The sequence below is a fragment of the Lontra canadensis genome, unplaced genomic scaffold (genome assembly GCF_010015895.1).
Source record: "Lontra canadensis isolate GAN:19392208 unplaced genomic scaffold, GSC_riverotter_1.0 scaffold45, whole genome shotgun sequence".
NCBI classification, from domain to species: Eukaryota; Metazoa; Chordata; class Mammalia; order Carnivora; family Mustelidae; genus Lontra; species Lontra canadensis.
The window spans coordinates 5,631,208-5,653,588 of NW_022631039.1; the positions used below are offsets into that span (position 1 = coordinate 5,631,208).

Here is a 22,381-nt window from a genome sequence, read left to right on the forward strand (position 1 = left end):
GAACTCAACTCAACATGCAGGTCAGGAGAGAAGCGCCGAGAAAACTCAAAGAAACCACCGGGTCTGGCCAGTGCGTCTAAAGTAAAGAGAGAAAGCACAGGAGAAAAATGGAGCAGCGCCTCCATCCAGAGAACGCCCACGGGTGGCTGCCGTCATCGCTCGGGAGACGCTCATGTGCAGGAAGGAAACAAGGAGCAGGAAGGAGAGAGGACAGAAGGGAGAGAGGCAAGGAGTGGCAGGAAAAAAAAGAAAGCAAGCACGAGACAGGCACGAGATAGGTTCAGCAAAGCCAAGGATGTACTAAAAACCACTTGTTAACTGCCGACATGCGCTCACGAGCTCTGTTTCCGCTGTGAGAGGGGGACGGGGTCAGGCGCAGGACGGTGGCTGCAGGAGCGCCGGCCGGGGGCTGGCCGGGCTGTGGTCTCGCGCTAACCCCCCGCACCCCACTCCCGCCGCGCGCTCATTCCTGCTCCTTCTGAACGACCTCCTCTCTGGGCCGGGCGCCCCCGAAGATGGCGGAGTTGGGGTTGGCTACTTGATTGAGCGGCGTTGCGACGGTGCGAGGCTTCAGCTGCAGCCGCGGCCTCTGTGCTCTTTCCTCTGCGGGACAAAAGCCAACATGGTTGACCGAGAACGGACCCCTTCCCCGTGCGGGTGAAATGGCCCGCCTGCGGCCCCCCTGCCCCCCAGCCCCGACTCGGCCTGCTTCCTAACCAGCAAGCCAGCCACGAAGACCCAGCGCGCCCCGAACATCGTAGGTCAGCTCGCTACTTAAGACTACGGGCTGGGCCACAGAAGCCACTGCCTGGGGCACGGGAAGGCCTGTGGGGGGGGGGGCACAGCCAGCGCACCCCGGCTAGACACCCTCCGGGGAGGAAGCAGCGTCCTACCTTCTGTGGGTTCTCTGAAGTCCATGTTGGACCCTCGGAGGGGAGGGCCGTCTCTGAACCGACTCCCCATCGGCGGGCCCGTTCGCCGGTCACCGGGGCGACTCCCGCCCCTGCCTCCTAAGAAGTCATCCCTGAAGCCTGAAGAAGGAAGGGGACACTGCGTTACTTTCTCAGCTACTGGCTCAGAGCTGCCCACGCAGCCGGTTTGGTCTGAAATTCTTTAGTTCATCCAACATCGGCAGCTTTTGTGAAATACAGCGCAAATGCAGGCACCTGTGTTGTCAACCAAGCACGTATGTGCTGGGCTCGCCCCCGTAAGAGGGGGGCGCACCGGGGCACGGGGCACCTCGCCCCCCACCCGCACACCTGCTCCGCTGTGGAGGAGAGGACGGCCGGGCTCCCGGGGCCTGCTGGGAGCTGCGCCTCCTCCCCAGTGCTGCAGAGCCAGACGCGGCTCAGCCGGGTGGAGAGGATTTTCTCCGCAGGCTTTAACAGCCTCAACTTTTCTCTAGGTTCACATTTCACTGAAACACTTCCATCTAGAGGGGGGTTGAGCTAAGCAGCCTTTTATTTATATATTTTTGTTTTGTTTTATAAGGATTTTATTTATTTGACAGAGATCACAAGCAGGCAGAGAGGCAGGCAGAGAGAAGCAGACTCCCCGCTGAGCAGAGAGCCCGATGCGGGGCTCGATCCCGGGACTCTGGGATCATGGCCAGAGTCAAAGGCAGACGCTTAGCGACTGAGCCCCCAAGCGCCCCGACGTGTGTCCTGCAGCTAAGGCTGAACGGAGGCAATGCTTGGCCTTCTTGTTTCAGCTCAGACTCTGTCTTTTCAATCTGTTTGGTGCCAGGTTTTCTGGCGGCCGCACTGTTTTAAGCGGCCCCCGGCTGGAGCGTGGCAGGGTCGCCCAGTCTTCGCAGCGCAAGGAGGCGGTCCCACACCCCATCTGGAAAATTGCGTTAGGTCAGCTCCACTCGGGCGGCGTCCTGGCTGCTGTGAGTTCATGGTCGGATGAACCACAAATCAAGAGCACACGTGAAATAAGGTGAAGTAAGGGTCTTTCAAACAGAAATCCACAGCAGAAGGTATGTGCTGATCGGCGGACAAAAGCGTCATGACCAGAGACTCTCAGGACGCTGACCCTGCCTCTTGCCCCGGGGGCAATGGTCTGGTGTCTGCTCACCTGGGGTTCTCAAGGCTTTTAACCCTAACTCCCTTGAATGTGGAGAATACGATGTTTGCAAGGGCGGCCAAGGGACTGGGGCAGAGATCAAGTTACCCGAAACCCGGCTCAGAAACAGTCGGACAACGTCAATTTTAACAAGAAATGAAAACGATTTCAAACAGATTCGGGCCAACCGGAGCACTGAGATGGGCAAAACGCACTGGGAGGCATACAGCTGGGGTAAGATTCTTTACAGAATCCTTCGAACCAGAGCTCACAGTGTTGGTTAAATGAGCATAACCGGTATTCAAACACTCAGCCTGACACTTTCCTCCAATAAACTAGGAAGCGCACCTTCCCACGTGGGTACGGAAGTCACTTCCCCTACACGAGTAATTCCTGCTACCAGTGTGCAACACAGGTCAGCTCCCACTCCCACCGACAAGGCAGAGACACACAACCGCTCTGTCCAGGAGCGCGAGGCAGGGTTTGGCAGAGGAAAAACCGGAGCCCATGAATGGCAAGTGACAACCTTTTTTCAAAATCTCTTCTGATAAGGAGCAGGGAAGAGGATGAAGTTTAAAGCAAGGTCTGGCACTCAAGAATGCCATTTAATTAAGTGTGGAGACAGATGTTTTTAGGCAGCACAGCATTCTTGAGAACCTTGTAAGGTTTTTTTTTAAACAAAGTTTAACGCACAGGCTACTTCTGGTGGTGGGACTTTATTTGCTTTCTTCTTTGTATTTTGTATTGCTTGAGTCTTTTTTTTGTAACAAGCACGTGTGATTTTAAAAACAGCAACGTTCGGGGCACCTGGGTGGCTCCCGAGGTTAAGCCTCTGCCTTCGGCTCAGGTCACGATCCCAGGGTCCTAGGATCCAGCCCCATGCATAGCATTGGGCTCTCTGCTCAGCGGGGAGCCTGCTTCCTCCTCTCTCCCTGCCTGCTTCTCTTCCTACTTGTGATCTCTCTCTGTCAAATAAATAAATAAAATCTTTAAAAAATAAAAAAGTAAATAAAAATAACGTTCTTTTAAAGAGCAAAAAAAAAGACGATTTTCACAAATAACGCATATAGGCATTAACTCCGCTGTGTGGGCACATGTGGTTTTAAAGACCACCAAAACCCTGCCGTGGGACATGGGCCCTGCCGGGTGTCGAGGCAGCCTCTGTCTGTGTTCTCAGCTTCCGACAGGAAAAATCCAACTAAGGCGACTGTTCCTTAGGTAACCTCCACGCTTCCCAAGTCACAAGCTCGACGGCTGTTCCACCAGTACCAGGAATCCAAAACTGGCAGGTCCGAGACCACTACTCCTCAGGCCACTAACGGCTGCACCTGGAGGGAGTCTGCAAGGCCTCTGCGGCGTGTTTCAATCAGAGACCAGCTTATACGTAAAATTACAGGTTTACTGGATCAGACTGTATTTTTATGAATAAGCTCATTTCTGACTGGCTGTAAGAAACCGAGTTATGCAACGGACATAAGCAGTAATCTGTTTAGTTCTAGTGGGACTGAAAAGAATGTTAAAGAATTTTGGTCTACAACAGCTTGTCCTACTTCTTCCCATACTCACCAAATACTTTATGCTCAATTTGGTTTGATGGGGAGAGGGGAGGGTGAAACAGGGTGGGTGGGGACACTGATGTTATCTTAGGAGACCCTGGGGAGAGCAGAATTCATAGGAAAGATGACAGACTTGTTTCTCATGGTTTTACCATTCTATGACAACTGCCATTTTTATTACCTGTGTGAGTTATTTAACTAAAAACAAAAACCACCACAACAAACAACATAGAGTTTAAGAAATGTTTAGGAGATCAGCCCTTCAAAGCAGAGGCCCGACATGCAAATCGACCTCATGAGGGGAGCCATGCGGCCCCGGGTCAGTTAAGACAACAGTGAAGTGGATCTGGCCCACCAAGGAGGGAGCGGAGTTCCACGACTTCAACCACGCAAGAGGGGGCCACCAAGAATCATAGTGACACGAGGCCTCCCGTAAGCTTCCAAAGCCTCCGGACTATTCCTGCAAGTAGTTCTGGAGGCAAGCGTGCTTCCATGTGTCCGTGCACACCCGCGCCGCCCAGGGGGCTCCTGAGATGAAGGCGCCGACGAGAACTGCAGGCTGAGGCAAGGCCGAGCCGGGCCATGGCTCAGTCCACCGGCCCACAGCGGGGAGCTTCTCCGGTCCTATCCCACACACTCCGCTGCCGACAGAGGCTGGGTGCTCGCCTGGAGACCTTTCAGGAAAAGGTCACCTACACCATGAGCTAATGGAGTGGTCTGGCCAGGCTGCTCACAGCAAGGCCACTGCAAAAGGTAAATGGCAATACTGTAAATGCTGATCCCAGAAAGGAAGTCATCCCGGGGGATCCCACCCACCCCTAGATTCTCCAGGGTCACCCATTCCTGAGATACACACCAGAAAAGCTGAGGCTGTACCATTACCTTGCTGCACAAACACGGAAAAATTCACCGAAAGATGACAACTCACGCGATGAGAAACTCACAGGAGTTAAGAGAAGAGTTCTTGCCTCCAACAGAAACAAAACAAAAAACTGAAATGCCCCAGGCTCACAGAAGTATGGCCCATTCTCTCTCAGGATTTTTACTGGTGTTTAGAAGCTCGCAAAAACCTATCAGACCCGTGAGACAGTTCTATTAGTAACCTCCGAGAGCTGTCATCAGCAGGCGTACAGCAAGTTTTACGTTCAAGTTACAGAAGAACCAATCACCTCTGTCATCTGGTCCTCCTTTCCTGAATCCGAAGCCACCTTTATCTTGTTTTCTGCCTTCTGCAATGTCCACACGAAGTGACCGATCACCCAACAGCTAATGGTAAGGGGAAAACAGTGTAAGTACCGGCAAGAAAAAAACATCGAGACTTCTAACACGCACAGAAAAGCAGAAGATACTTACCGCACCATCGTATGTCAAGGCTTCCTTAAGGGAATCCACCTCATCAAATTCTACATAGCAGAATCCTGCAAGAGAAACAAACCCCAATTTCCTCAAGGAATTCTGGGTTAAGGCAGGGGGGCTCCCTGCCTGGTCCATTTCCCCACTCTGGTGCATCTAGGGGACTAGGAGAGCCCCGAAGAAAGACTGTATTTTTTTGGTGAACAGAAAATACGTGGCATCCCTTCTTCGCGGTTATGTTCTCCGAAATATTTGACAGCTGGATTTTTTTTTTTTTAAGATTTTCTTTATTTAGGCAGCTGTGTTTTTATAAAACTTTCTTTTTAGGAGTTTTAACGATCATCTTAAAACCTTTCCTGGGTCATTGTGAAGATCTGTTCGTTCTGACTTTTGAGTAACTTTAACAGAACCCAACTGGGGCTTTAAGACAGATTTCGAAGTCAACAGCAAACGTGCTTTGAAGGAACAGGCTGAAGATGCCTACGACTTACTCCTCAGGTGGCTGGTACAAAAGCAGTTTTATAAAGCTAAAAAATACACCCTCAGTGACAAGGGCATCCTCCGTGCAACGCTCACTGAAAAACAGATGGCCCGGGTCCAAGCACGTGTACCCACAATCTGTGTCCCTGATGCCAGCTTCCGCTGTGGGACTGTAAACACAACATTCCAGGCAGAGGAAACCACACTTCCTCACGTCCAACCCCTGCATTAGCTCCTCCCTCTCCCTCCACCACTCTTTCCAAGGCCCTTCCTTGGAAAGAAGACTAACTCTGGGCTTAAGCACACCCCCCGCCCCGATGTGCTCGCACCGCGCCCTGTGCCATGACTACACTTCCCCTTCAAAGCCCACTGGACCGCAAGTGCTCCCAAGACTTGGGTCCAAACTTGTCCTGTTCACCATCTGCTCACCAGTAACTTACAAAAAGAACCCACTGCTTGGCTGGAGGGTCCCCACCATCCCCACTCAAGCGGATTCAATGTCTACAGTATTCGAGGAATCCACCCCACAAGTTCAAAGAGGCCAACAAAAGCCAACTCACCCATCCCACCCTTCAGAGCGGCTGAAAGGGAGGATAAACCTCTAGGAGACAAACTGAAACGTGCTTCCGCTGACTCAGCCCAAAGGCTCCCCCCACCCCCCCATCTCCCCTGAAGCCCAGAACTCCTGGTGCCTCTAGGAGGGACACTGATGGGCCTTACTTTCACAAGCCGATCGGACAGGTTTGTTTTCATTGTTTGGGCCATTCCTGTCGTAAGGCTTCAGGCTCTAAAGCCAAAAAACTTTCAACATGATCCAAGTACTGCCTGCACACAGAACTGCTCAGATGAGCGAAACCCCTGCTTCTCACCCCTCTCCCTCGCCGGACGTCACTCCGCACCTTCCCCGGATGTTCTTCTCGATCAATAACGTAGAGCAAATGCTCTCGCACGGTGCTCTCAGGGAGCATGTCTCAGGGAGCACGTCTCCCCTCAGGGACTCCTGAAAACTTGGAGATCATGCTCCTCTGACTCTCCCTTCTTACTGCTTTCCCACTCAAGCGCCCCAAAGACACTAACTTTATCTGAAATCTGAGCCAGCCCTCTCCCACACACAAACTCCAAAGTCACCAATGTAGTGACAGAACGTATTAGGTTTTCTTCTGAATTCTATACAAATACCTAGATTACAGGAAAACTTCAAAGCAAAATGCCATAGCCGGGCCAAGGTGAAATGCACCTGCCGAGTCCTCCATTTTATCTGCTCGTTTCCCTCCCAGGGACCTCCCTGACCAGCACAGACAGCGCGGCTGGGTCAGGCAAACAGCTGGCTGACTCGGGCGTACATATACTGTGTGTTTCTACGGATCAGAGCACGAGTAAAACACCCCCTGGTAGGACAGAAAGCCCGTGGGTTAAAGGGCTGCGTTTATTTCAGCTACTCCGACAAATATTTAAAACACTTTGATAACTGGAGCCCTCTGGTTCTCTAAGATTGTGGTTTCAAGCCCCCTCTACAAAAATGCACAGTAAGAATTCCCCCAAACTCACCTTTAAATTTGTCTGTATCTTTGTCTCTGACTAGCCGTACACTTCTTATGCTGAGATCCTTAAAGATAGCATCTATGTCGCCCTGAACTGTATTAAAAGGTAGATTTCCTACATATGCTGTGTAGGGGGGCTCTGTGGGCAGCTCCTTCTGGCTGCGGGAACCATGGCCACCAGCACTGCCGCGGGACCTGGAGGGAAACAGACAGGATTCAAGTCTACTCGCCCCCGAGCAGGGAACAAGGACGTCTTCGGCTCAGCCACACCACCCAGGGAAACCGCTCCACTGGAACGTACAACAGCGGCGTGAAATTATCAAGAGTATCCCAAAACATCCTTCATGACCAGGGGCCCATTTTTTGGTGACAGAAATGTCCATGCAAGCACAGAACCTAGATAAACACACGTTTCCCTGCAAATCCGAACAGAACTGGTTACCTATTTACATGGACTCTGTGTCTGCAAACGGTTTATATCCTAAAACCTTGCGCCTGGTCGTCCTCACCCAGGCCGAAGCGAACCCTCCGCAGTCGGCACACTGTGCTCCGGAAGGGCCCCAGAGCTGCCATGACCCACGCAGTCTCAAGAAAACCTGAGCTGTTGTACAGCAAGTGCTACGAACATACACTCTCCACCACTGCCCGCGCGACCTCACCGGTCCTCAAGGGCTACTACGAATCCATGTAAACCTCGATGCCATTCCTCCCCTGTAACAACAAAGGTTGATCTGTCTACGGTGACGCGGCTCAAAAATGGCAAAGGCAGGAGCCAGACTCTACCACAGCTCCTCGCTCATCTGTAAAGGTTCTTTCTGGTTTGAATCCCAGCTCGGCCACAAACTTACCTCACCATCTGACCTTAAGGAGTTACTGTTTCTCTAAGCTTTGTTTATTTGTAAAACTGGGTTAGTGTTAGGTAATACTAATCAACAAAGCTTAGTTACTGGGAAGTAACAGATTATGGTGCCTCATACCCGGCACATGGTACACATGTTACCCCACTCATCACACCTGCAACCCGAGGCTCAAAATGTCCTACAGACACGGAAGAATAAGCTGGGGCTACTACTATACGTTCGTCAGGCCCACAGGACGTCCGATACCAAGAGTGAACCCAACGTAAACCACGGACTGTGCGTGACGACACGGTCAGTGTAGGTGTTGACGGCGGGGCTGTCTGTGCTCCTGTGCATGTGCAAGGTGGACGCAGGAAACGGGTTTTCTTCTCCCTCCGCCAAAGATTGATTTCTTTAAGAGAGTGAGCGAGACGGGGGTGGGGGCAGAGGAAGAACAGCGAAGAGAGTCAGGAGACTGACTCCCTGGGGGGCTCAATCTCCTGACCCTGAGACGAGGACCTGAGGGGAAACCAAGGGGCGGACACTCAAGCAACTGCACCACCCAGACCCCTGGAACTGTATTTTCTGATCAGTTTCGCTGTGAACATAAAACTGCTCTAAAATCGTTCATAAAGGGGCGCCTGGGTGGCTCAGTGGGTTAAAGCCTCTGCCTTCGGCTCAGGTCATGATCTCAGGGTCCTGGGATCGAGCCCCGCGTCGGGCTCTCTGCTCAGTGGGGAGCCTGCTTCCTCCTCTCTCTCTGCCTGCCTCTCTGCTTACTTGTGATCTGTCAAATAGATAAATAAAATCTTTAAAAAAAAAAAATTAAATAGTTCATAAAATGAATGAACGGGAAGGGGAGCTCTTCCTTCCATCAGTAAGAATGTCAACGCATAAATGTAGAAGGAGTCATGTAAGAAGAAACCACTGCTCTTGGGGTGCCTGGGCTCAGTTGACTAAGCGTCTGACTTTGGCTCAGGTCATGATCTCTGGGTCCTGACCCCCGCGTCGGGCTCTGCACTCAGCGCGGAGTCTGCCTGTCCCTCGCCCTCTGCTCTCCCCTTCTCGTGCCCACTCTCAAATAATCTAAAAAGAAAGAAAGAGAGAAAAAAGGAAATTAATAAAGAAAGGAAGGAAGGAAAGGAAAGGAAAGAAGAAAGAAATCCTCTCCTCTGTACCCACTACCGTAGTGGGGCTGATTCAGGCAAGGCTCATCAATGGCCTGAGCTGTCCGTGTGCCCTGTATCCTGGCACGGATCATGACAGACAAGAAAGGCAGGGGGGACCAATGAAACATGACAACCAATGCTACATGTCATCTTTGATTCTGGAACAAACAGCTCTAAAAAAAAAGCAGATGGAGAGATCTGAATATGGCACGTACAGACATCATGGCTTCCATGCTCGATCTGCAGGGAGCGGTGGCTTGCAGGGCAGTGAGAACCGCCCTGCTCTCCCGAGAGCCCCAGAGGCTTCAACACGAAAGATGCACACCTAAAGATAAAGCAAACTCGAACCCTGTCACTCTAACAGTGTCCACTGTGGGTCTGAAGATGTTCGTAAGGTTTGCAGAACACAGGAGGGAAAAAAAATTCAAAAGAGGGAGGTGGCGTTTCTTTTTATGGAGACATTGAAATATTTTAAAGGACTCTCCTCACAACAAAGATCTGCTCAAAGTCATCCTTTCTATAGGGCAAGCACCAGTACAAGTCATGGAAAGTAACTTAGTTTTTGACCCACAGTTTGCTAGAAATATCATGAAAGAAATTCCCCATCTTTCCTGATAAATATTATTCTTTAAGACCCGTTTTTAGCAGCACCAAATCATGACCTAATTCTTAGATGGCTAAAATTTTTTAAGTTTAGTGACTCAGAACTTTTCCGGGTAAGAAATCCTGTTTTGTTTTCCAGAGAACTGCATTCCACTGGCTCCCACTCCCACTCCCACCCCACAAAGTTTAGTAAATCGACTTATTTTTGCACTTCCGTACTCTTTGCAACACCACTGTTCTTTTCTCGATAATCTTAAACCCTAAAATACTTTTAAAAATTTATTTGAGAGAGAGCGAGGCAGAAGCAAGCTCCCTGCTGAGCAAGAAGCTCAATGTGGGGCTCAATTGTGGGACTGTGGGATCATGACCTGAGCTGAAGGCAAGTGCTTAACCTGCTAGCCACCCAGGTGGCTATATTTTCTTCTTTTTAAAGATTTATTTACTAGAGAGAGAGCCAGAGCACGCGCAGGTGTGCGGGCGCACAAGCGCTGAGGGAGGGGCAGGGAATCTCAAGCAGCCTCCCTGCTGAATGAGGAGCCCAACATGGGGCTCGATCCCACGACCCCGAGATCATGCTCTGAGCTGAAATCAAGAGTTGGCTGCTTAACGTACTGAGCCACCCGGGTGCCCCTAAACCCTAAAATTTTTTCAGTAAGATACTCTTTGAGGGGCGCCTGGGTGGCTCAGTGGGTTAAAGCCTCTGCCTTCGGCTCGGGTCATGATCTCGGGGTCCTGGGATCGAGCCCCACATCGGGCTCTCTGCTCGGCGGGGAGCCTGCTTCTCCCTCTCTCTCTGCCTGCCTCTCTGCCTACTTGTGATCTCTCTCTCTGTCAAATAAATAAATAAAATCTTTAAAAAAAAAAAAAAAACTCTTTGAGACTGAACACGGAGTATGTAAGATACGGTGTAAGTATAAACATTTGGAAAACCATCAAAACACAGGATAAATTATAATTTTAATAAGCTTAAATTCATTTATTCAACATTTACTAAACATCTGGCAGAAAACAGTCCCCTGCCCTCAGGCAGCTCACAAGTGAGCAGGACATATAAACACAAGTAACTGAGCACACATGCAGGTGTGTCTGCGTATATATGCGAGCGCGCACACGCACACACACGGCCAATAGCTACAATGATTTTTAGAAATTTAAGGAGAAGGTGAAGAAAAACTGATAAATTCAGCAGGTGTACGTCTGATGAATCAAGGAAAACAGAGGTAGGAAGGCGTGCTCAAGGGGCACGTGGGATGCCCTTACGTGGGCCGCTGGATGCAGGCCTGAGAGTGCAGGGTCCCGGCTCTGAGTTCAGGGCGCCAGCGGAGTCCAGATAAGGAATGCCGCCTGGGGGTGGCTGAGCTCATCAGATGACCGGGACACTGAGAAGAAAGCAGTTGGGTAGGAAGCCAGCCCTGGCTTTGGGAAGATGAAAGAATCCCATTTCAGGGAAGCAGTACTTTGTTTTATTTAAAAGATTTTATTTGTCAGAGAGCAAGCGCCCATGCGCACCAGCACAGGGAGAAGCAGGTTCCTCGCTGAGCCACCCGGGTGTCCCAGGCAAGCAGTATTTTAAAGATTCTATTTATTTACTTGACAGACAGAGATCACAAGCAGGCAGAGAGGCAGGCAGAGAGAGAGGAGGAAGCAGGTTACCTGCCGAGCAGAGAACCTGATGCAGGGCTCAGTCCCAGGACCCTGAGATCATGACCTGAGCCGAAGGCAGAGGCTCAACCCACTGAGCCACCCAGGCGCCTGGCAAGCAGTGTTTTAAAAGCTAGAAATGTGGGAACAGCTAACCCAGCCCATTAACTGCTCCCTTCACCTGAGCCTCACAAAACCGCCACTGTTTACTATTCGAGGCTTTTCCAAGAATCACTGCAGTTGCCCTAAACGCTACCCAATCTGATGTGGTCAGTTCTACGGGACTTAAGTGTGTTTTAGCTTTTCAGCGAGTAGTTTGCTGAAGACAGGACACGGCAGCCAGTGCAGTGGGACGGGGACGGGGCCCCCCAGCTAGCTTTGTTTACTGGCTCCGACACTTACAAAGTTAGAAAAGTGGAACTTGGGACACCTGGGTGGCTAAGTGGGTTAAAGCCTCTGCCTTCGGCTCAGGTCATGATCTCAGGGTCCTGGGATCCAGCCCCGCATCGGGCTCTCTGCTCAGCAGGGAGCCTGCTTCCTCCTCTCTCTCTCTGCCTGCCTCTCAAATAAATAAATAAAATCTTAAAAAAAAGAAACGAAAAAAGAAAAGTGGAACTCTACAGTGTGCCAGCAACCTGAGCAACAAGAGTGACAGAGACAAACCAGAGAGCACACGTGCCTGTCCCGAAAGGGTCCACCTTGGTAGCAACCCACCGAATAAAAAAACACCAATGCCAGGAAATCCTGAGCTAAAAGTCCTAAGATACCTTGGTCGCTGAAGTTTACAGGGGACTATCCTCTAACTGAACAAGCTAGGTTACACGAAAACACTTTCTAGAACAGGTTAAAAATAACAGGGAGAGAAGAGTCATTTGAGCTTTAAGGTGGCAGAAGGCCTCTTCCAAATTACCGCGCTGCCTCAGTTTGCTGGTCTGTAACTGACAAATACTTCAAATCTTTATTTTATAAAGTTTAAAACCGACCATAAAAACACCTCATAAATCCTGAATGCTTTATAAAAGCTTAATAACAACACGGAAACGTTACAGGGAAGTCTAAACACGCCCAAGGCCACGCTGCTCCGGTAGAAACAGATGAACAAGGCAGCAGGCCACAGCAGCCCCCCAACTCCCCCCGGGGTCTGCACTGCAAACCCTGGCCCTATCACACTCCGCCCTCCACTCCCCAACCATCCTCCCTGCTCATTGCTGCTTCCGACTATCCCTTAGGCAGGCCACTGCTTTTGAAAAAACGTATGCAAGTTTTAAAGTAAATTACATCCTCAGTAACTCAGGGAATCTAACTTTCAACTCCAAGTCTGACCGAAAATCTTTAGAGACAAATCCCTCTTCTTCAAACTGGCTAAAATTGGGACAATGTCTACGAAGTACAGAGCACAGTAGAGGGCTCACAGCTCAGAATCCCTGCCCCTATGGCCCCGCTCCACGTTCCCGCAGCACACGGGGAAATACTGAACTCTTCACCAGACACTAACTGCGGACAGACAGTCCAGGAGCAGGAAAGTAGAACAGCCAGAGCAGGAAAGCCTGGAGGGAGAGGGGATTGTAAGAAAGGAGAGCAGAGTATCAGGGCGGATTTTAGATCCAGTAAGTAGATGCAAGAAAGAAAAGGAAGTGCCCCAGACTGACCGCCAAGTAAGAAAGATAAGGAAAAAGGGAGGACTCACGCTAAGCTATTCTCTGGGAAAGGAATCTATAAACATCTCTAGGGGCCTTTACGAGCTACACAGAACTTAAGCCCTGTTGCTGCTACTCTTGAAAATTCAAGACCAGTGCCAAGATACCCAGTACAGAGCATTAACTGTGATATTTGCAACATCAGGTGTCCTCCTGTTACCTCTAGGTTAGGGACACGGAGCTGGTGGGGCTGATCAACAACCCTGCTTTTTCCTGCGCCATCCAGAGACACTTACTGGGGTAGATTACATTGTCCACACGTGGCACCACGCGGGATCTTATATAAAAGTCACAAGCCTGTGCGGCTCAGTCGGTTAAGCATCCTGACTCTTGATCTCAGCTCGGGTCTCGATCCCAGGGTCCTGAGTTCCAGCCCCTTGCTGGGCTTAAAAAAAAAAGAAGGGGGAAAAATGAATAAAGAAAAAATCACAAAGACTACAAGTAAGAACAAAACTCACTAAACATGCGTAAAAAGAATAAAATAGTAATAGTCACAATGTGCAACTTACTCGGTTTCTAGAAAATAACCAAGAAAGGTTGAACTCTGAAAAGCCAAGGCCTCATTTCACATACACTGATTTATCTTACCTATCACTAACATCTTACATTAGGAGGATACACTGATTAAAATCACTGAATCCCGATCAACACATTACTAAAGTTGTTTATTCAGATCCTTACTTCTCGAGCCCATCCAAAGCCACATGACATTTTAGTTGTAGCTTAGGTTTTCAAAAACTAGCCCGATGCAGCACAGATGTAAAGTACTTTATTTTTATTTTATTAAAAGTACATCTCCCGGGGCGCCTGGGTGGCTCAGTGGGTTAAAAGCCTCTGCCTTCAGCTCAGGTCATGTTCTGGGATCGAGCCCCGAATCGGGCTCTCTGCTCAGCAGGGAGCCTGCTTCCCTTCCTCTCTCTGCCTACTTGTGATCTCTGTCAAATAAATAAAATCTTAAAAAAAAAAACAAACAAACATCTCCCTCTGCTAAATGTATGCATTCTCCAAGGCCTCCATTCAGCATTCACAATTAAACCCCTTTAAATTGATACCTGGCATTACTACAGGATAGGCATGAAAGTCTCTGAATGTTTCTGATCAACCCTGGGAGCAGGGGCAGGATCAGTGGTGAACCCGGTTTCAAGGAGTTCTTTTCTACTGTGAACAATGTTTCCATAAACCAGTCTCATCTTTAAAAAAAAAAAAAAAAAAAAAAAAAAAAAAAAAAAAAAAAGCCTTGCAGGGAAATCCGAAGTGGTTTCATCTTCAGAACTACTACAGTCTCTGGTACTCAGCGCGGGTGGCAGGCATGAAGACACAGACCTAGCAACTACTCTTAGGATCACAAATAACTTCTTCCACTAATACAGGTTATTGTATTTGGAAAAAGATCTAAAATGGGAGTTACATGTATTCAGATGACCTCTTCAATTAGGTACTTAAGTTTCTTTCTTCTTCTTCTTCTTTTTTTTTAGACTTTATCCATTTATTTGAGAGCGCACAGACAAGAGAAGCGGACTCCCTGCTCTGCCAGGAGCTCTACACGGGGCTCTATCCCACCACCTTGAGATCATCACCTGAACTGAAGGCAGAGGCTCAAACAAATGAGCCACCTTCAGTGTTTTTCAGAAACACTTCTGACTGTGACCAAGATGACTAAAGACACGTACACATAATGAGTTTGCCCAACAGCACGGCTACACTCATGGGGTAACACACACGGCTCTCTTCCAGTTCATCTTTAAGAAAAGCTTGTCAGGACTCCCAAGAAACTGACCTCATCAACTACCACCAGGACAGGACCGGCAGTTTGAAAGCCTTGTAATAAGAGAACCATGTACACAAGGGGGACCTCTGCCTTACATGGTCTTTTAGGAAATTTTCCTACTAGGCAAAAAGGCACTTATCACAATGTAATAAAATCTTGGACTCCCACACATCAGTGAAAGCAAATAAATGGGTTATTAATTTAGTAACTTGACATGTGCAAAAGCTTATTCAATCCAAGGTTCCACATTTTTCAGAGGAAATAAAAACTCAAACCTCAAGCTGTTTATTGGTCCTCAGAGAATACCGCCACAAAAAAACATCTGTCTTGAAACTATGATGTAAACTATTTCTATGGATTAGTTTGTATTTTATAAGCCAAGAATTCTTTTTTTCTAAATTAGAATGCTTATCTGAGACCCAACATTCCACATACTACCAGCTCCAATTTGTTCTGAAGAAAACTTCACATTTTCATGTGATGGTCAATTTTATATGATCTACAAGTTTCATTCATCCATTCATTTGGAAGATTTTATCTATCTGACAGAGAGAGACCATGACAGAGGGAACAGAAGGAGGGGGAGTGGGAGAGGGAGAAGCAGGCTTCCCGCCAAGTAGGGAGCCCGACATGGGGCTCGATCCCAAGACCCTTGGACCGTGACCCAAGCTGAAGGCAGACGCTTAACGACGGAGCCACCGAGACGCCCCAAGTTTCAATTATTTAGAGAAGTACAAAATGCCACAGATAGACCACCAGTTAAAAGGTAAAATTCAAAAGCATACAAAACTACCAGTTCTTCTCTTTACTTACTATCTGAAAAACCACAAATACAACACTGTATGTTAATTATACTTCAACAAAATTAGAAACAGTTGAAAAATCATAAAACTTAAAGTTACTGGCACTAAAACATATGTATTAAGATGAATACTTAATATGTACCAGTAAGTATTTCTGCTAAGAACAATTTAACTTCTAGCTTCCGTACACATGGTAAGCTGCAAGAATCAAATGCTTTGAAAGCACCCGGAAAAAAGCTACACACACTCCCCTACTTCACATCAACCAACCAAGAAAGCGCAGAGGAACCTATCAGGAGATTTTAGTGGGCCCTGCAACCAAATGCCATGTGCAAACTTTTGGTTCTGATTCAAACAAATCGGTTGTACACCAAAATGTATCAGCTAATTAAGAGAAATCAAAACATTTACTGGGAAGTTTTTGGATGTGAAAATATTGTGGTCACATTTTTTAAAAAAGGTTTACTTATTTATCTGACAGAGAGAGAGAGAGAGAGATATCACAAGTAGGCAGAGAGGGAGGGAGAAGCAGGCTCCCCGCTGAGCAGAGAGCCCGATGTGGGGCTCAATTCCAGGATGCTGAGATCATGACCTGAGTGGAAGGTAGATGCTCAACCCACTGGGCCACCCAGGTGCCCCAGACTCACATTTTCTAGAGTCTGTACCTTTGAAGCTCATCCTGTAGTACTTGCAGATGAAATGGAATGTGACGTCTAAGATGCACTTGAAAACAATCCAGAAGCGTGTGGCAGGAAGGTGGCACGCGGAGGTACAGATGAAATACAAGTGGTCACTTTATGAAGCGGGTCCAGGGACACGAGATGTGTCATTATACTGGACTCTACTTTTGTGCTTTAAATGCTCTGTAATCAGATTTCTGCAGATTCAGAAAGGCCAACTCTATGAAATAATCCTTGAGGCAACTGCGCAAAACTGAGTATTAACTGGGCAATAGAAACGCTGGTGGTTAGAGACCCCTGGGCAGCTTGAAATGTGTGGGCAGGTTTAGAAGTACTCTAAGAAGGCGCCTGGGTGGCTCAGTGGGTTAAAGCCTCTGCCTTCAGCTCAGGTCATGATCTCAGGGTCCTGGGATCGAGTCCCATATCGGGCTCTCTGCTCAGCAGGGAGCCTGCTTCCTCCTCTCTCTCTGCCTGCCTCTCTGCCTGCTTGTGATCTGTCAAATAAATAAAATCTTAAAAAAAAAAAAAAAGAAGTACTCTAAGACAGAATGACAGGACGCTGTGACTGGCTTGAAAGTACTCTATCCCCTCCCCACAATGGGGAAGATGGATGAAAAGAGGAACAGCCAAAAAGGTTCGTAAAGTTAAACGAATGGAAATGAATGAAGAGGTGCTTAATGGGTTTCTGTTCGGGGATGGTGAGAAAGGTCTGGGAACAGTGGTGGCAATGACACAACATGATGTCACTGTGGGCATTAGGGTCGGCGAACAGTACACTTGGAAATGGTCATGGGTGTCTGGGTGGCTCAGTCGGCTGGGTTTCCAACTCCTCATTTCCATTCGGGGCACGGTATCAGGTCGTGAGACTCAGCCTCACACTGGGCTCCGGCGCTCGGGGAATTCCGCACCACCCCCTCCCTCCCTTTGCTTGTGCGCTCTCTAAAATAAATGAATCAAAAAATCTAAAAAAAAAAAGAAAAAAAAAAAAGGAAGAACGAAAGAAAGAAAGGAAAAGAAATGCAATGGTTATCTCCAGGAAAACACTCATGCAAGCGAGTTACAAGCTGAACTAGCTCTTCCTTTTGTGGACACCGTTTTTACCTGAAGAACTAAACGATGTTTATTCAGACTTTGATATCAGGCTGACATTTTCTTTTCTTTGAAAGATTTATTTGAAAGAGAGAGTGAGTGCGCACAAGCAGGGGGAGCAGCAGAGGGAGAGGGACAAGCAGACTCCTCACTGAGCTTGGAGGATGACGTTAGGCTCAATCCCAGGACCTTGAGACCATGACCAGGTACCCAACGGGCTGAGCCACTGAGACAGACACTGTCTTGAAAATGAAGTGAGTCTGTCACTTCAAAGAAAACTAATAGTATCTGTTACCAATGATAAAATGCAGACTGGGCTCTTAGGCAAAAAAATAAAGTTTTAGAAAATTTGTATCCATCAGCATTAAGCTTGACAGCCTCACACTACCTGAAATTTCTGATAAAATCAACGGTGATATTAATAAAGATGATTTCTGATGCTCTATGATGAAACGCGCCATTATCTGGAAGATTGGTGTCACTCAGGAACACTAACAACCAACCCATCACGTTGCAAGATCAAGCACTTGTGAAGAATCCCCTTGAACTATGCCGTGTGTCCCCTATCCCGAAATACAAAGTTTAACTGGAGACGCTGGGTCTTCAACGGAGTCCCAGCATATCGGAGCACATCCAGGGGGTCCCAGCAAGAACGTTTCAGAGGGGCATCTGGGTGGCTCAGGCGTTAAGTGTCTGCCTTCCGCTCAGGTCAAGGTCCCAGCGTCCTGGGATCGAGCCCCATTCGGGAGCCTGCTTCTCCCTCTCCAGCTCCCCCATGGTTGTGTTCCCTCTCTATCTCTGTCATAAATAGGTAAAATCTTTAAAAAAAAAAAAAAAAGGGGGGGGGGGAGTTCAAAGAACCAAGGACATTCAATTAAAAAAGACAACTTAGGTCTTACAGTTGTTAAGTTCTATCGAAATCAAGCAATCACTTACTTCGTGGCCCGAGTATGCAGGTTGAACCAGCTGTACAAATGGACTGCAGAGGCACGACATACTCTCCCACCCACCCCTCTCTTCTAGTTCTAGGAGAAGCTGGAGACTGGAAGATTGAGGGGGGGGTCTAAACTAGGGCTGCTACCCCTCCCCCACCGATGTCTGACACGGTCCAAGTTTCTGGAAGTCCACTTGCTTGAACTTGCATCAGAGCCTCCCAGAACACTAAAGGTTAATTTCAAAATAGAAATATACTAAGAACGTTTTTAGAAATCTCAGAAGCACTTACACTAAATATTCCAAGCATAAATTGGGTAAGAAACCAATAACCTACACGAACAAATTACTCAGCTAGCATTCATTTATAATACAGTACGCTACTCGTAAGATGCTTTATACCTATGAACTGAATAGATTTTGCTTACGTGGCTTTAGGAATGCAGCCAGGAAAGTAAAAATTCACTCGTTAACTCAACAGTAATTTTCCCATTCTTATTGATGCAAGGGAAGTATTTTAAGAACTAAAAAAAATTATAAATTTTTAGTAAAATTCATAATTTATAAAAAATTATAAATCAAGAGCTAAGATTTAATAAGCATACCGGACGCCATGCTGCATGCTTGAGATATCTCACTGAATATTCCTGATACCCTCAGAGGAGTTTCTATCTTACATGTGGGGAAAATGAGGCTCAGAGTTAAGGAACTTGTTCCAGATCTCACAGCTCGTATGTGGCTCAAGGCTCAGCTGACACCTGACCTCTGTCCTCTCTGCCTGATTCTAATCCAAATCTAGGCCTTTTCCCCAAACTGTGTCAGAGGCTCTTGGTAAAGCCAAGTATCTCATAGAAGATAATGATTTAGAATCAAGCACTGGGAGATTAGGGAGTGGAGAGGAGGAGGACAATAACCCCAAACTACTTGTCATTTGGTAGGCAAACAGGATTTTAAAAATAAGCTTTTAAATACTTTCGTGAATTCTACCATGATCGATGCAAACAGTTACTGTTTTTATAGACTGCTTTCTTCCCCTTTTTAGTTTTAAGATATGCTTAGAAATTTAGACAGAGATGCCAAGCTTAAGTCTTAGAAGACTCAAAAGCTAGAATTCCAATCCCCCTCCCCCCCAACCTGGAACTTGATGAAGAATACTTAAACGTGTAGTTTTACCACTTTAGAAGGTACCATTTCCAGCAATTTCAATTCTTGCTACCTCCAAGTTCCACTGATTCTCAGAACTGATGGTTTTAGATGGGAGCGCTCAAAAGTGTGTTGTAGTCAGCAATGTAAAAAATCACTATTACCCTCCACTTTACCACCAATGGCAAATGAGGAATTAAAACCCAGGAAAGAAAATTTAGCAAACTGCAGAACAAAATACACTCCAGATCTAGTGCAGTTAACTACATTAATTTGGAATTCTGATTGGACTTGTTTTTTGGCCAGCAATGCAGTCCCCAGGTCTCTCTCTGGCTGCCAGAGACATGCCTCTCTAAGTTGAGAAAATTAAGCAGTAGCTTAACCCTGCTTCCTGACAACAGCACTGATTACTACATACCACTACAAAACAAACTTACAGGGAATGTATAATTATTAAAACCAAGTTTTTTCTTATGACCATGCACTTCAAACTTGAGATTCCCTTTGTCTGTGACCCAAGTGGCTTAGCGTTGAGACCTCTTACTCAGCTAAGGTGTTTTAGACTAGAGGGAAGGTGTCTTGTACCAAAGTACCAAACACAGCAATGCAAAAGACTGGCTTTCCAGAAGCGACAATCTTCTAAAATGCCTAAGCATTGTATCTCAGGATAAGCAGAGAGCATCGAGACATCTGCGGATGTGAAACATAATGCACATAACGGTAGAAATAATCACTGAAGGTTATCAACTAGCCTACCATCTTGCTAAATTTCAAAGAAACCAGTAACTTAGTAACTCCAGATCTAACGAAATTAAAATTAACGCTGACACTGGAAAAGGAAGCTTCGGCCCAGGCCACACAGCGGCATGTTTGGTCGTCTGTGAAGTTTCTGGACCCACTCCAGACACTGTTTACATCAACACACAAATTCACCAATAGGTTTTTAGAACTACTTTTAGCAATCTGAGTGGTATTTCCCGTGTAGTTTTACATGGACTTGAAGTCAAGCGGAAAGCTCCAACAAGGTCAGATGTGGAAGAGCTTTAACCGTAAAGTGACTTTTTATCAGGAAGTTTAGGACATGCAGAGTGCCTAGCTATTTTCCCACACCAGTTTTACGGAGTACATCTGGACACAGGGCCAACATCTTTTACTGGTCTTCTGATGTTTCTAACTAAGAGCAAAGTAAGAGAATTTCGACCACTTGATATCATTCAAGGCAACCCAACTGTCAGAATGTGACATGCACTGAAAGTCTGCCTCAAACACCAGAAGTCATCCCAACAGCGGGCAAGTCTGTCAAAAAGCAGAATAAAGAAGAAAAACAAAAACCCAAACTCCAAAACCCAGATTCAATATAATATGACTTATTATAGTCCCAAACCCAACTAAAACTCCTTGGATCTGCCTTCAATCAAACCAAACCCCTCTGTTTAAGAGTTTTCCTGGGCACTTCCAAATGTTTCCTGGAACTGGAAAAAAAAAAAAAAAATCCCAGTTATTAAATTTCAAGATGACTTAGCTGCGAATTTCACGTCTAGAAACATACCCCAAAGGCAATGTTTTTCCATGTCGTCCAACATCTATTTCTTTTTTTTTTATTAGCAAATAAAATATTCTTTGAAAGAACAGGTGGCTCCACCTTCCCGGACTCCCATGTTCCAGTGTCATTAATACTGGGTACACTCCGGCACCCAAACAGCCTTTGTCTGAGCCAGTCCCAAACCAAGGTTTTAAAAGATCACTCTTCACCGAACAAAGATACTTTTCGGATTGAAAACCCAGGAGACCGGACACCTCAGCAGGTACTATTGTGGGGTTATCCTGGGAAAGGAATCCTTTCTGTAAAAGTACACAATGGCCAAGTGTGTCCTTCACCAACAGGAAAATGCTTAGAGCCCATCTCCTGAATTCTGTATAAGGGAACTTGCATTCAAAAAAAAAAATCACGCAAAACCCAGCGTGGAAACGAGGTATCTCCATTATATACTGTCTGTATATGACCAAAGTCAGAACGAGGCTAACTGCGATTCCTTCCCCAGGTCAGAAAGGAGAAACTGAGGAGAATTAAAAGATTTTCTGCCGGGAAGCACGTAGCACCTGTCACTAAGGCACCCTGACCCAAGACACAGCAGAACAGAAAATCCTACTGTGTGTTTTCCTTTGCTCGGTGCCCCCCTCTCCCGGCGCGAATCGGACCATTCCCGAGCTCTAGCCGCCAAACCCCGGCCTCGCGTGTAAGGGAAGGGAGGCACCCCTCGCCCTCCCGACCTTACCCCGTCCGCTGGCCTCCTAGCAAAGCGAGCCGGGGAGCTGGCAGGGCAGACGGAACGCCGGAGGCTGCGACTCCGACCGCGACCGGAGCGGGCCCGGCGCCGGCCCCCACCCCGCGCTGCAGCAGAGCCCCGCGCGGGCCCTGCCGTCCTGGGGGATGGGATGGGAGCGGGAGCCCGTCCTCCCGGGCGCTCGGTGCCACTGCGGCCTGGCCCTGCGGCCGAGGGAGGGCCAAGACGACACGGCGGCCGCGGCGGGACACACGGGGACGACCTGCGCCGCGAGCAAGACGCGGGGGAGCCTAACCGCCGCCGCCCCCTCCCGGAGCGCGCCATTTCCAGGCCCCGGCCCTCCCGGCGCCTCTCCCAGGCCTCCGCGGGCCCCGCCGAGCCCCCTACCGCCCGCCGCCCCGGGTGAGCGCGGGAAGGTCGCCGCCCCGGGGCCCCTGACTCCGCCCGCCCCCCGCGCCCGGCCGGGGCCCGCGCACGCCCGCCTCACCCTCTGCCGCCGCCGAAGCTGCTGTAGGCCCGATCGTCGTAGGTATCGAAGTCCGCCATTTGCCGTCTCCGCTCCGAGAGGAACCAGGGTGAGCGAGGAAGGACCCCGCAATATAACTCCCCCCGCCCCGCCGCCGGGGCTGTCCGCCGCGCCGCCTGATCGCAAATCGCACGCACGCACGCGCGCGCGCGCGCACGTACGCCGCGCCGCGCCCGGCCTGGGCCGACGGGCCGCTGCTGGCCCGGCG

At 48.4% G+C, this 22,381-nt stretch overlaps 1 protein-coding gene across 1 annotated transcript; it reads right to left on the reverse strand.

The window, feature by feature from the left end:
• Positions 1-463: 463 nt before the first annotated feature.
• EIF4H (eukaryotic translation initiation factor 4H) lies at positions 464-22,282 on the reverse strand. The gene is made up of 6 exons (XM_032872421.1): positions 22,135-22,282; positions 7,005-7,192; positions 4,977-5,041; positions 4,793-4,889; positions 894-1,031; positions 464-603 (listed from the first exon to the last, which is right to left on the reverse strand). The coding sequence occupies exons 1-6, from the start codon at positions 22,191-22,193 to the stop codon at positions 464-466; spliced, it is 687 nt and encodes a 228-aa protein (XP_032728312.1). The 5' UTR covers positions 22,194-22,282.
• Positions 22,283-22,381: the final 99 nt, after the last annotated feature.

Excerpts from the sequence above, each read along its gene's own strand:
- EIF4H (XM_032872421.1), bottom strand. The coding sequence starts at position 22,193 with ATGGCGGACTTCGATACCTACGACGATCGGGCCTACAGCAGCTTCGGC. Across the intron at positions 5,042-7,004 it reads AGATACAGACAAATTTAAAG|GATTCTGCTATGTAGAATTT; the intron begins GTGAGTTTGGGG and ends TTTCTCTTGCAG. Across the intron at positions 604-893 it reads CTTCAGAGAACCCACAGAAG|AGGAAAGAGCACAGAGGCCG; the intron begins GTAGGACGCTGC and ends TTTGTCCCGCAG.